This window comes from Gossypium raimondii, chromosome 6, assembly GCF_025698545.1.
Source record: "Gossypium raimondii isolate GPD5lz chromosome 6, ASM2569854v1, whole genome shotgun sequence".
Lineage (NCBI taxonomy): Eukaryota > Viridiplantae > Streptophyta > Magnoliopsida > Malvales > Malvaceae > Gossypium > Gossypium raimondii.
Genome location: NC_068570.1, coordinates 958,691 through 971,400, shown reverse-complemented (window position 1 = coordinate 971,400; position 12,710 = coordinate 958,691). Strand labels below are relative to the sequence as shown.

The 12,710-nt window shown below is 34.7% G+C and overlaps 2 protein-coding genes across 2 annotated transcripts; one reads left to right on the top strand and one right to left on the bottom strand.

The window, feature by feature from the left end:
* Positions 1 to 1,263: 1,263 nt before the first annotated feature.
* On the top strand, positions 1,264 to 5,527 carry LOC105774408 (probable 1-acyl-sn-glycerol-3-phosphate acyltransferase 4). The gene is made up of 4 exons (XM_012596900.2): positions 1,264 to 1,457; positions 3,409 to 4,060; positions 4,223 to 4,353; positions 4,993 to 5,527. The coding sequence occupies exons 2-4, from the start codon at positions 3,492 to 3,494 to the stop codon at positions 5,424 to 5,426; spliced, it is 1,134 nt and encodes a 377-aa protein (XP_012452354.1). The 5' UTR covers positions 1,264 to 1,457; positions 3,409 to 3,491; the 3' UTR covers positions 5,427 to 5,527.
* A 628-nt stretch (positions 5,528 to 6,155) lies between these two features.
* Positions 6,156 to 12,376, bottom strand: LOC105772974 (uncharacterized). The gene is made up of 17 exons (XM_012594512.2): positions 11,882 to 12,376; positions 11,006 to 11,359; positions 10,774 to 10,914; positions 10,555 to 10,687; positions 10,014 to 10,127; positions 9,854 to 9,927; positions 9,697 to 9,771; positions 9,437 to 9,529; positions 9,272 to 9,332; positions 8,836 to 9,168; positions 8,586 to 8,712; positions 8,365 to 8,464; positions 8,213 to 8,282; positions 7,978 to 8,130; positions 7,745 to 7,840; positions 7,103 to 7,425; positions 6,156 to 6,684 (listed from the first exon to the last, which is right to left on the bottom strand). Exons 1-17 carry the CDS (start codon positions 11,960 to 11,962, stop codon positions 6,427 to 6,429), a joined length of 2,586 nt encoding a protein of 861 aa, XP_012449966.1. The 5' UTR covers positions 11,963 to 12,376; the 3' UTR covers positions 6,156 to 6,426.
* Between the last annotated feature and the right edge of the window lie 334 nt (positions 12,377 to 12,710).

The following is a 12,710-nucleotide window of genomic DNA, read 5'->3' as shown; positions in this document are numbered from 1 at the left end:
AGAGAAATGAGAGCTTTCGATTAGTGCAGGTAATGCAAACACAGAAGGCCATACAACAACGATTTTAACAACCCAATGGCTTAAATGGAAATTTTCGAATAGTTCAATGACCATCTTGTAACTTTTAGAAGTTAAATAACTAAAAATAAATTTACTAATAATTTAATGACCTCGAGTGCAATTTGTCCTATAAAATGAAATGGGCTTTAAATGAAGTAGGGCAGGAAGGACATATTTAATTTGCATGGGCTTAATAAATAAGATTTTAAGAATAAGGAAAGCAGTCCACATCGGATCACAAATTATAAACGTTTTTTTTCTTTTTTCCAAGGAGAATGTTTGCGGCTTTAGTAAGCATCTTATCATTTTTCAATAATGGAAGCCCACCAACTTAGATAAATTTAGGTTTATTTCTCTTTAACACCCTCTAATATGTTGAAAGTTGAGATTCAATCCCTCTATGTAGCCGACACAATGCATAAGGGTGAGTCGGTTTAGACCGGCTTAACCGATAGCTTTTGATTAAGTCGGATGTGGTCGTTAATTCGGTTTTATATGCAATTAAAATTTATTAAACTGGTTACGAGTGTTTTTATAATTGAACTAGCTAACTTAATTGATTTATAATGTATGTATTTTTTTAAAATTTTAAAATATATTTATAATATACAATAAATGTATATAATATATAAATTTTTAACCGAAACCCAAATCAATTTCTATTTGTGTTTTATTTCCCATACTTGAATGGGCTTAATCGATCAAACGACCAACCAATGTTAAGTCGGTTTGATTAGGTTGACTAAGATGTAAGCCGATGGTTAAGTTGGTTAAAGTATAGGATTGATCATTAAATTAAATTTTCAATTTTTTAAAACTAAATCGATCAACTGCTCTCCCGTAATTTAGTTATTCTACTTTTATAATGTTATTAATAGGTCCAAATTAATAACACTTTTAGTTGCTACAGTTAAACTGTATGATGTGAATTTCTTTTACCATTATTCAATCACATAGTAAGATTTAAAAATCGATCAGCCATGTTCAACCAATAATAAATTTACCACTTTACTACTTGAGATTAAATTGTGTCAAATTAAAATAAATGATTAAATATTAAAATTTAACATAGTCGAGGGACTAAAATAATAATTAAGCCACAAATTGAATGTGTTCCAATCTGGCAAACTTCTTCCACTAAAAATAGAACCAATAGAAGCCTTAAAAAAGTCAATGACTCTTCCATTCGTCCGCCTTTCAAAAGATTTGTAGTCATTTTCTCCAAAAAAAAAAAAAAAAATCTGCATATTCATAAATCCCATCTTTGATTGACTTTAAAGAAAAGAAATCGAAATCCAATCAATTATCTTCTTCTTCTTCTTCTTTTTTATTCCATTATCAATACAAGAAACACTCCTTCGTTTATCGTCTCGTTTCTTCATTTTCAATTACACAAGGTACTATTGAATTAATGCGATTTTTTTAATTCCTTTTTCGTTGTTCTCAATTTCCCATGTTTTATTTTGAATCCAGTTATTGGATGAGAATTTTATTTTTGGTTATGTTTTAATCTTGGGTCGTTCTTTGCCTGTGTTGATTTCTCCAATTCTTGGAATTTTCTTTGTTTTTTATTTTTATTTTATGAAAATGGACTAGTTTGTAATAAATACACTTAATGTATTAAAAGAACATGATAATTAATGTACCAAGTCAGGGTGTAAATGCTGTAGATTCTCTATATATGTAGTTATGTCAATTGATGATTACTTGACCATAGTTGGTTTTTCAATAATTAGCCTTAGAATTGATAGAATACGAGTTTTATTGCATCTAAATACTTTGAATACTGTATATGTATGTATGTATGTATGTATGTATGTATGTATGTATGTATGTCAATCAATTATTAGTTGACCCATAGTTGGTTTCTTTATATATGCCTTAGAATTGATAGAATATGAGATTTCTTGCATCTAAATGCTGTAAATACTATATATGTGTATGTATGCATGTGTAGTATATGTATATTGCAATTATGTTAATGAATGACTAGTTGACCCATAGTTGGTTTTTATGATTTGCCTTAGAACTGACAGAATATGAGTTCTCTCGCATATAAATGCTGTAAATACTATATGTATGGATGTAGATATGTAGATATGTAGATATGTATGCATGTATATGTATATGTATATTGCAGCTATGTCAATGAATGGTTAGTTGACCCATAGTTGGTTTTCTATAATTTGCCTTAGAATTGATAGAATACGAGTTTTCTTGTATCTAAATGCTGTAAATACTATTTATATGTATGTATGTATATATATATGATTGTACATGTATATTGCAGTTATGTCACTGAATGATTAATTGACCCATAGATGCTTATTTATTATTTGCCTCAGAATTAATAGAATTTGAGTTTTATTGCATCTAAATGCTGCAAATACAATCTGTATGTATGTATGTTGCTGTTATGCCAATGAATGACAAGTTGACCCTAGTTGCTGATTTATGATTTGCCTTAGAATTGATAAAATATGAGGTTTCTTGCATCTACATGCTGTAAATACTAGACGTATATGTATACACTGCAGTTATGTCAATGAATAATTAGTTGTCCCATAGTTGCTTATGTATGATTTGCCTTTCAATTGATAGAATATGAGATTGCTTGCACCTAAATGCTGTAAATACTACATATATATGTATGTTTACATGCATGCATGCATGCATGTATGTATGTATGTTGCAGTTATGTCAATGAATGATTAGTTGACCCATTGTTGCTTATTTATAATTTGCCATAGAATTGATGGAATATGAGGGTTCTTGCATATAATGCCAATGACTTTGAGTACAAACCCAGGTTTTAAAGTTCCAATTTCATTGTAGATCTCCTTTTCTTTCAATGACTGCTCCTGACACTATTGCTGGTGAAAATCTTTTGCATATAAAATATATATATATATATTCAAGAATTTGGTTTTTCGTTTCCTTTTCTTGTCAGTCCTTTATGGTATTTGAGTAATACACTTTGTCTTTCTGGTTGTAACCATGGAAGCGCTATTAGCTGTACCGAGCTGTAACTCTTGTGCAGCATTGACTCATTCCTTTGAGGATGTGAGTTACCTCGATTCTGCTCTTCGATGGGCTAAAACTCTTCATTTTTCTTGAAATAATCGTATTCTGCACTCATATCAGGCGTATGAATAAAGCGATATAACCTCCAAGGTTCCTCAAAATATTTGGAAAGATCTAACATTACCCCTGTTTCACACATACCCGTATTTGACACTCTGAATCGAGTAGTATAAGTGATTGGTTGATGGTTTTCTTATTGTTTAGAATTATTATGGATACGAAATTCACTTGCTATTTGTTCATTTTTTTCTCTTAAAACTCTAGGGACATTAAGTGACTCTCGAGACCATTACTGCAGGCAGCTGAGACGGGGTTGAATTCTTTGAACAGCTGCCCGAAACAAAGATATGGAAGTATGCAGACCTTTGAAAACAGATGATAAATTAAAGCACCGCCCTTTGAATCCATATCGGTTTTTTAGGGGTATGATATGTTTAGTGGTGTTCCTCTCTACCGCCTTTATGTTGTTAGCGTATTTAGGACCCGGGGCTGTCCTATTGCGATATCTCAGCATACACTACTCTAGAAAAGCAACATCCTTCTTCTTTGGCCTATGGCTATCCATGTGGCCTTTTCTTTTCGAAAAAGTAAATGGCACCAAAGTGGTTTTCTCTGGGGACGATGTTCCTCGTAAGGAACGTATTCTAATCATCGTTAATCACAGAACCGAAGTTGATTGGATGTATCTATGGGATCTCGCGATGCGAAAAGGCTGCTTGGGCTACATCAAGTATATCCTTAAAAGCAGCTTGATGAAACTACCTGTTCTTGGTTGGGGATTTCATGTCTTGGAGTTCATTTCGGTAGATAGGAAGTGGGAAACGGATGAAACTATCCTCCATCAAATGCTTTCGACTTTTAAGAATCCTCGAGATCCTTTATGGCTTGCTCTTTTCCCCGAAGGAACCGATTTTACGTAAACTTTCTCAGTACATTCCTTTTTTAATTTCTTAGGTTCCAAGTTTGCAAATACTTGCCTGAAGAACATTGCTTGCATCTTACATCGGTTCATGTATATGATTCTTGAAACGAATTCTTTACGACAAGTACTAACATTTCGTTTTGTCATTTGTTGCAGTGAAGAAAAATGCGAGAAGAGTAAAAAATTTGCAGCTGAAGTCGGATTGCCGGTGTTGACAAATGTGCTGCTACCGAAAACAAGGGGTTTCTGCCTTTGCTTAGAAACACTTAGGGGCTCTTTTGATGCAGGTTAGTATGTTGTATGATTAATGGGTTAAATTACTGGCAGTCCCTGTACTATAGGCTTTAAGCTATGTTATTCTGAACTTGTTTTTTGCCGGGCGTAGTTAAATATCTGACACGGGTATAGTTAGACTTTTCTAAGTTTTTTCATGTATTTAGAGATCCTTGGAGGTTATATCCTTATATCCATGTGTCAGAAACGGGTACTTCTGAAGAGTTCGAGCAATATAGTGCTTAGGAGCAAATTAGTCCCTGTACTATAGACTTTAGGCTATGTTACTCGGATTCGTTTTTTTCGGGCATAGTTATATATCTGACATGGAGTTTTTTTCCTGTGTTTAGAGATCCTTGGAGGTCATGTCCTTTTATCTGTGTTGGATACGAGTACTTCAAGAAAAATGAAGAACTCGAGCAACATAAAGCTTCTTAGCAAATTAGTCCTTGTACATTTAATTTTGAAGCAAATTATTCCTTATATCATGTTTTAGAGTGACTTCAAAAGAAAAGCGAACAATTTAGTTCTTATCATGTTCTAAAAATACCGAATTTCGGATTTTTTTTCCACATCACTTTAAAACTCAAGTAAACATTTTTGGCCTTTGTTTGTACATAATATATCTTGATATACCCTTGATTGATTTGCAGTTTACGATTTGACTATCGCATACAAGCGCCAATGCCCCTTCTTCCTCGACAATGTATTTGGCGTCGATCCATCGGAGGTTCACATCCACATACAACGTATCCCCATCAACAACATCCCAACCTCCAATGCCGAGGCTTCTGCGTGGTTAACCAATAGGTTCAAAGTGAAAGACGAATTGCTCTCGGATTTCAAATCTCAAGGCCAATTCCCGGATCAAAAATCCGAAGAACAACTCTCTACATTGCAATCCTTGCTAAATTTTACAGTGATCATTGCCTTAACAACCATATTCACTTACCTAACATTTTCTTACAAGCTGTGTATGGCATATGTAAGCTTAGCTTGTCTATATCTTGCTTACATTACTCATTGTAAAATTTTCCCTATGCCTCTTGAAATTTTGCCTTTTGTTAAGGGAAAAAAAGATGATTAATTTTTTGGGGGGATTATTACTAGACATTTTTAATTGCAAGTTACAATAAAAAAGAAAAAAAAATTGCCTTCGAAGTTTGAATATAAATTCATTGCCTTGAATTTTTGTTTTGGTTTAGTTGTTTTTGGTCTAATTTTAGTATTAGTCCTTGTATTATATGTAAATTGTGGATTTAGTTCTTATACTCTTATTTGGTTAATTTTAATTCTTTATATTTTTCTAATTTTAAAATTTCAATCCTACTTAAACAATAGTAGTTAAATATGTTGAGTTAAATTTTGCTATTAATAGATATACTGTGAATTTAATTTGTTTTCTCTAATTTTTATATTTTTCAAATTTGAAATTTAAGTCTTGACTTAAACCGTAATCTTTGAAAGTAACATGTTGATATTTTTTAATCCAATTCCATTTTGTGAACCGATATTCTAACGGTTCCGATCCAACTAGTAGTAAAACCAACATAACAAAAATTAAAAAATATAAATTATATTTACTAAAATGATATTCGTGAAATTTTTGAATATTTATCCAACACAAAATAATAAAACGAAAAGACAAGGAACAATGTAAAATGGCTACAAATATCTACTAACACATGTTTTCAAGAGACAAAATTTATAAAAACAACCTCGTCCATCTTAAACCATACAAACATGAACAAGGGATATATATATATATATATATATATATATATATATATATATGAGATAAAAGCATGAACAAATATACAGAAAAATATGGGAATTTTTTTTTTTAAATTTCCTTTCAAAGGCCTTCGGCCATACATGGATCATTGGCTCAACAGAGCATTTTTTTTTTCCTTTCTTTTTGGTGCTTTCTAATACATTTTTCAATTTTCTCTACATGAAATCAAGCCCTATTTTTCTAATTGAATTTGGGGCCGAACACAATGAAATTCTATGCCTAGGGCACATACCATTAAGTGCCACTTTTCCTACACTGAAAAACCCTAAAAAAAGGGGTAGCTTTGGATATGCTAAAACTGCTTATATTTTACAGACAATCCTTTCAAACCAGTATTTCTTGAAAAGAAACTAGTTCGAAACCGATTATACCATGAAACCTTGGTCTCGCCGAAGCCGGTACATTGGCCGTCACCTTCCTCTTCGCTACTAAAGAGAGTTTGGTCCGAGCAATCTAGTGATGCTCCGCATGCTAAATTATATGATTGACATGCCGAATGGCATACACGTAGTCTGTTGTCCCAATCGTTATCGCATTTTTGGATCGAGATCTGGTTAAGGAAAATGAATAAGAGATGAGAACCTGAAACTGAAATGGAGATAAGATAACAATGGTAAAGGTATCATGGAGGCCTCTGTATTAAAAGTCAGATTGCATTTTGCCACCTCTATTAAAAAAATGGGCATATTAGTCCTTATATGTTAGAGCAAATTGATTTTTTTCTGTTAAAAATTTCATCCATTTCCACTATTAAAAATTAGAGCCAGTTTTTAACAGTGAAAATGGATGAAATTTTTAACAGAAAGATTAATTTGCTCTTTGATTTAACGTATATGAGCTAATTTGTCAATTTTTTGAGTAGATGAAACAAAATGCAATCTGACTTCTAGTATAAGAGACTCCATGGTACAACTAGTGAAAAAAACAAATGCTTGGAAATAGAAGAGCTAGGGGGTGAGCTACATTACCCAGCAGGCCAGTCGCTTGGCAGCTGCATCGCAGTAGCTGCTCCCAAAGACATTATTAAACAACTTTCGAGCACCGCTAGGGAATAAACGGTGGTAATTAGGCATGACAACGACTTCTTCTAGCTGTTGTAATATACTTGCCTCGCTTGGGGCGCAATGTTGCCCGGATAACTCCCTCTCTAATACATCTTTGCATACCGAAAGACTCGAGAGAAGAGTCGAGCTGTTCTGGCACGTGTAGCCTGCGTAGTCAGAGCAGCGGAACTCACAAACTCCATTGTCACAGACACCACCATGGAGACTGCATTGTTCATCGCAAACAGCTGGTATATAATTCCAAAGTAAAATGGTAAGAATGCGGAAACATGAAGGGGAAATATGGCATTATTTAACTGCATTTATCCCAACATTTTTTATAATGAAATGAAAATCTCGAGAGGTGTCTATGAGTGTCTTAAGCATATTGAAACAGCACTCGAAGCTTCATTTTGTTTTTCTTGAAAGAGGAGGAAATAATAGAAAGAACAGATCTCATATATGCATGCTTAACTATGCGGGAAAAGATGCTTCAAAAGGAGTCGGTGCAAAGAAACTAGCAGAAAAATGGCGAGTATCTATAGTCAAGACAAGTAAACATATTACCCGTGGAGCAATCAATGCCCGTACGACTGTTTTCACATTCGCATACCCCATTTGGCAGGCACTTTCCACGCTCATTACAATTGCTGGGGCAAGACCCTGAATATTATATAACACGAAGACCAGAAAAATAACATCAGTTTATTTAAAAGAATTAGCTTGGAAGAGATTGAACATACCGTGTTTTATCTTATACATAACCAAATAATAAAACCAATAAGGATCGTAGAGCTCACTTTTACTGCAATCATGACCATGAAACCCCAGAAAGCAATGACATTTTCCGTTGACACAGTCACCGTTAAAGTTACAAGAATTTGGACATTGCCCGGACATGGAAACAGTGCCAGTGCTACAGAGTTCGTGGTAAGCAGGACAAATCAGTTCACCTACAGATAGAAACATCAAACAAAATTATTAGTCTATATATATTAGATCCTACTGACTAAAAAGTTGGGTCATCGAATTTACCATTAAAACCAGGGAACTGAACCGGTCCACCAGATTTAGGACACACTTTCCAAATACCATCCACAGCAACCTAAAAGAACAATTTATTAACGCCAACCTTAACTTTTACTGTTAGAAATCGAAGTCTTTGCTTCACAAGCACCAATACTTACCTCTAATGAGTTATTTACACATCTGTGCTGGTAACAACCGTTTCCTTGGGTCACGGAGCCCCGCACAAAACCAGTACGCACTAATGATGAAGCCATGCACCTACATAATCACGAAAAGAATACTCATCAACCATTGTCTCAAAAGTTCTAACTATATCAAAGATAAAACGGAAAAGTTTAAATGGAGCCCCCACTTAAGATTTTTCGGGGTTAAAACTCACCTGGAGTTACTCCCTCTCACTTCACCTAACATTCTATCTGGGGCCCTTGCACTATTAGAATCGGTACAAGATCCATCAGAATAAGCCACAAAGTAAGTGCAATAATCAGCCAACGAAGATTGACCACCTGCAAAAGTCGATAACAAAGTTCAAGGACTCACGAGGACAAGTTGCATGCAGAAAAACCGAAAATACACCTATTTTTCAATCCCTGTAGATAAGGAATCCAAGTTGAAAACAAAGAACATACCCTTGTTAGCTTGAGGAAAATATCGAGCCCATTGAGGTAGGTCACCACTATAATTTACAATAGGGCAGTAACCCTCAGCTTCCCGGTTATATGTACAGCCAGATAAATTGGTTGTATTGCAATGATACGCTCCCTTCCAGAGATTGCAAGGAGAAGTAACGAAATCTGTTCCTTGGTTACGACCCCAGTCGAGACGATCCGCCATGCTATAGTTAGCTTGATACCATCCACTATCCTCCAACAACGCCAGAGTCATTTTTGAAACTACCGATCTTGTATCCACTGATCCTGTCATTATCTCATTCATCAAAAGCCTTTTTTCCCAATGAGATCCTGCAGCCAAGTCATCACTCGAAACATTAAGGACCAAACTACTACGGACCAATGCCTTGATAGACAAGGGAGTGGCAACAATAACAGAGACAGAATCAAATACCTGATGTGCCACGTCCTCCCCCATCTTCTAGCTCTAAGCCAGTAAAATTTTCCGAGAATGCCTGTCAATTTAACTATCATCAACTATTTGTTCAATCTTTTTCATTGTGTTTTTATCAATAATCTAAAGCCATGAAACTCCGGTCAACAAAGAAGTTAACAATACCCCATAGTGATGTCGTGAATGCATGACAACACGTGGAAGCACTACACGAGTTACCATCCTACCAAGCTTTTCATCCATGGTTTGTACAGTAACCTGCAAACGCACAAAGAGATAACCATGTGATAGTGAGGCTCTAAAACTTTTCATAAAATACAGAGATAACTAATTTGTACACATACAAATTACAAAATACTAAGTGTGTTATGGAAGTCCGATTTCAAAGGCAATGAACGAGTTCACAGTACATTCCATGCAATTACCTGACTTCGCCTCCGTTTTCTCTCATCCCTAAAATGAGCAAAAGCATGCGGGTCAAAGCCAAGAACATGCATAACCTGGATTAAAACAACCATGGTGTTTAGGACACACAATTTCCTTCTATACTCTTCCAAATTCATAAAATTAACACCATCAAACCTCGTGGATAAGTGTAGCTGAAAGTAAAGTCTCTGCTTCGGCTGTTAAATGTCGAGGAGCTACATTCACATGACCTACAAAACAGAAGTACACCATTGCTTTTGATTTTAGATTTCTACTGCACAAAACAGCAACATATGAAGGGCCAACAAGAAATTACCAGCAATTGCACGGCCCCATTGGTCACGCTCACATGCTACCGCCCATGCTAAAGTGTTGCCAGTGGTAGGTCTCGTAGTAACAAGAAGGACCAAGTCTGCACCGGCAACACCATCTGCAGGGAAAGATAACAGTAACAAAAGAATGAACCCGATAGGAAAATGCTCATGGAGGCCAATATCATGTAAAAGTACCATAGAGGTCCTTGTAATGGAAGTCAAATTGCATTTTGCTCCCTCTACTAAAAAATGGGCAAATTAGTCACTATACATTAAATCCAAGAGCAAACTAGTCCTCCTGTTGAAAATTTCATCCATTTCCACTATTAAGAACTGGTCCTGTATGTCAGAATGAACGTGTAACTGTCTGGTTATTGGATGAATTTTTTAACAGAAATGACCAGTTTGATCTTTGATCTAACATATAGGAACTAATTTGCCCATTTTTTTAGTATAAAGGGAAAAATACAATCTAACTCCTAGTACAGAGTCCTCCATGATACTTTTAACTTAATATCAAGTTATGAAACTGCAAACAGATACCTTCAACATATTCACGAGGAAGCTGTACGCCCCCGTCTTGTCCACACGCAGAATATCCACTCAATCTCAAGTTCCCTCTCACAGGCTCTACAGCCAAGGCTCTCTTGAACCAGTCAGCTGTCTGCCCTAGAGCCTTCATTAAATTTCTTTCGAAAGTTAGCTTCAGCCCAACCCTAACACAAAAAAGCAAATTCATTTATAGAATGTATTAACTCAAACCTTGCGAAGGCGTCGACGTTTGTCCTCCCCAGATATATCATCCAAAGTACAATTATACCAACAATCACCATAGATTGGAGGATCACCATGAGGATTACATGAGGGCGTGCCAGTTGGAGAACTCAAAGGCGGCTCCCCAAGCTGGTAAACAACAAAAAACCCGAAATTAGACCCACAATCATAACCATAACTACAATGCTAAAGACATCACAAAGGACACAATAACACCGACCTTCACAATGTCACCAACTCCTCGACAATCTCTATCCTGCGAGTGACCAACAGCATCGTAATTTAAAAATATTCTTATCGGTTGTTTAACATCCTTTGAATGCTTCAGCAACTCAGGAATCCCAAGCAAAGACCTTCCTTTGTGATGTCCAATACCAGGGTGCTCATAAACTTGGGGGGTAACCGAATAAACCTTTCGACCCGGTCGCCTCCTCTCTTCAACTATCTGGTCATGAATACATGAATGTGAAACAATGTTTTCACTACTTCCTCGTCCTCGGCTTTCCCATTGCAGATCGTTTCGCTCCCGAAGCTTACAGGTAGCAGCTTCGAACCATAACAAAATCAATAAAATCTGCAGTACAGATTAAAATAAAGCTCAAACAAGAAACCACATAAACTAAAACCAAAAAGGCAAAAGTAAAAAGAAAACTATATGCAACAATGGATCTAATAAAAACCAAACTAAAAGTAGCAAATCCTTTGATTAAATTTTTGCAAATCATGGCCTTCACCCCCTAAAAAGTTTCAAATTCAAATAATTCAAAAGCAATAATTTTCAAATTTCTAAATACTAATTCGACTAAAAGTCCAAAACGAAAACCCTTAATGAACAGCTTCCAAAAAGGAAAGAAATCCCCCCCCCCAAAAAAAAGGTTACAAAAAGAAAAAAAAAATCAATAAATATAAATAGAACTATAAAGAACCCCCCAATGAATCACATCTTTAAATGAAGAAAATTAAAAAAAAAAAACAGCAAATTTCTAATTTTCTCAGTAACCCAAGAATTCCACAACTTGTTTTAATTTTTACAATTAAAAACCCAAAAATCATGCTAGCCATTTTTATACAATTTACAGTGAAATCGAAGCTTTACCTGCAATAAAACAGCAGCAAATCGAAGCTTCAAATCAAATCTGGTTATGGTTCTTAAACCAAACCGGATTATAACCTCCATGAACCGTTCAAAAAGTAAAGCATTAAACTCTCATAATAATAATTCCCATCAAATCTCCGTCGATTCTCCAATCGGTTCTAAAACCCAGAAAAACAGCTCTTTGCTCCACATTTCTCTCCCAAAATTGAAAGCCCAAAATGATTTTTTTTTTAAATTCCAAAATTTGCAGAGCTTCTTTCGATTTGAAGAAGCCCAAGCAAATATATATAGGGGAAAATATAATTGTTCTTTCTAAATAGAGAATTGGGTTTTTTTTTTCTTCAAACAGTAAATTAATTAACACTGCTAAAAAGGACGAAATTTTCTAAAGCTTTTTCCTTTATCTTTTTTTCTGGGTTTTCTCAAAGAAAGAGATGAGAAACAGTGACAGTGAACAAAACTGAAAGAGGGATTAAATGGGTATACAGAGGAGATTATAGCAAATAATAATAATAATAATAATAAACAACATAAAATCCAAAGACTGGTGGGGTGGGTAAAACTATATATATATATAATATTTAAATATATATATGTATTATATATTGCTTACTTTTTCTCCTACAGGAGAAGGTGATAATCGAGATAAAAATGGTTTAATTCTACTATTAGTCCCTGTTCTTTTAATATTTATTGAAATGTAGTTTTATACTTAAATTTTGGTTTAATGCTTAATTTGGTATATGAGTTTGATACATTTTTCTAATGTGGTACCTATGTTATTTTTTGATCCTATATTGTACTGAGGCGAAGCTAGAAATTTCTTTTA

Coding starts and splice junctions, on each gene's coding strand:
- LOC105774408 (XM_012596900.2), top strand. CDS start 3,492: ATGGAAGTATGCAGACCTTTGAAAACAGATGATAAATTAAAGCACCGC. Junction 4,061..4,222: donor CCCGAAGGAACCGATTTTAC/GTAAACTTTCTC, acceptor CATTTGTTGCAG/TGAAGAAAAATGCGAGAAGA. Junction 4,354..4,992: donor TAGGGGCTCTTTTGATGCAG/GTTAGTATGTTG, acceptor ATTGATTTGCAG/TTTACGATTTGACTATCGCA.
- LOC105772974 (XM_012594512.2), bottom strand. CDS start 11,962: ATGGAGGTTATAATCCGGTTTGGTTTAAGAACCATAACCAGATTTGAT. Junction 9,169..9,271: donor GGGAGGACGTGGCACATCAG/GTATTTGATTCT, acceptor ACTTGGCTGCAG/GATCTCATTGGGAAAAAAGG. Junction 6,685..7,102: donor CCAAGCGACTGGCCTGCTGG/GTAATGTAGCTC, acceptor TTCCTTAACCAG/ATCTCGATCCAAAAATGCGA.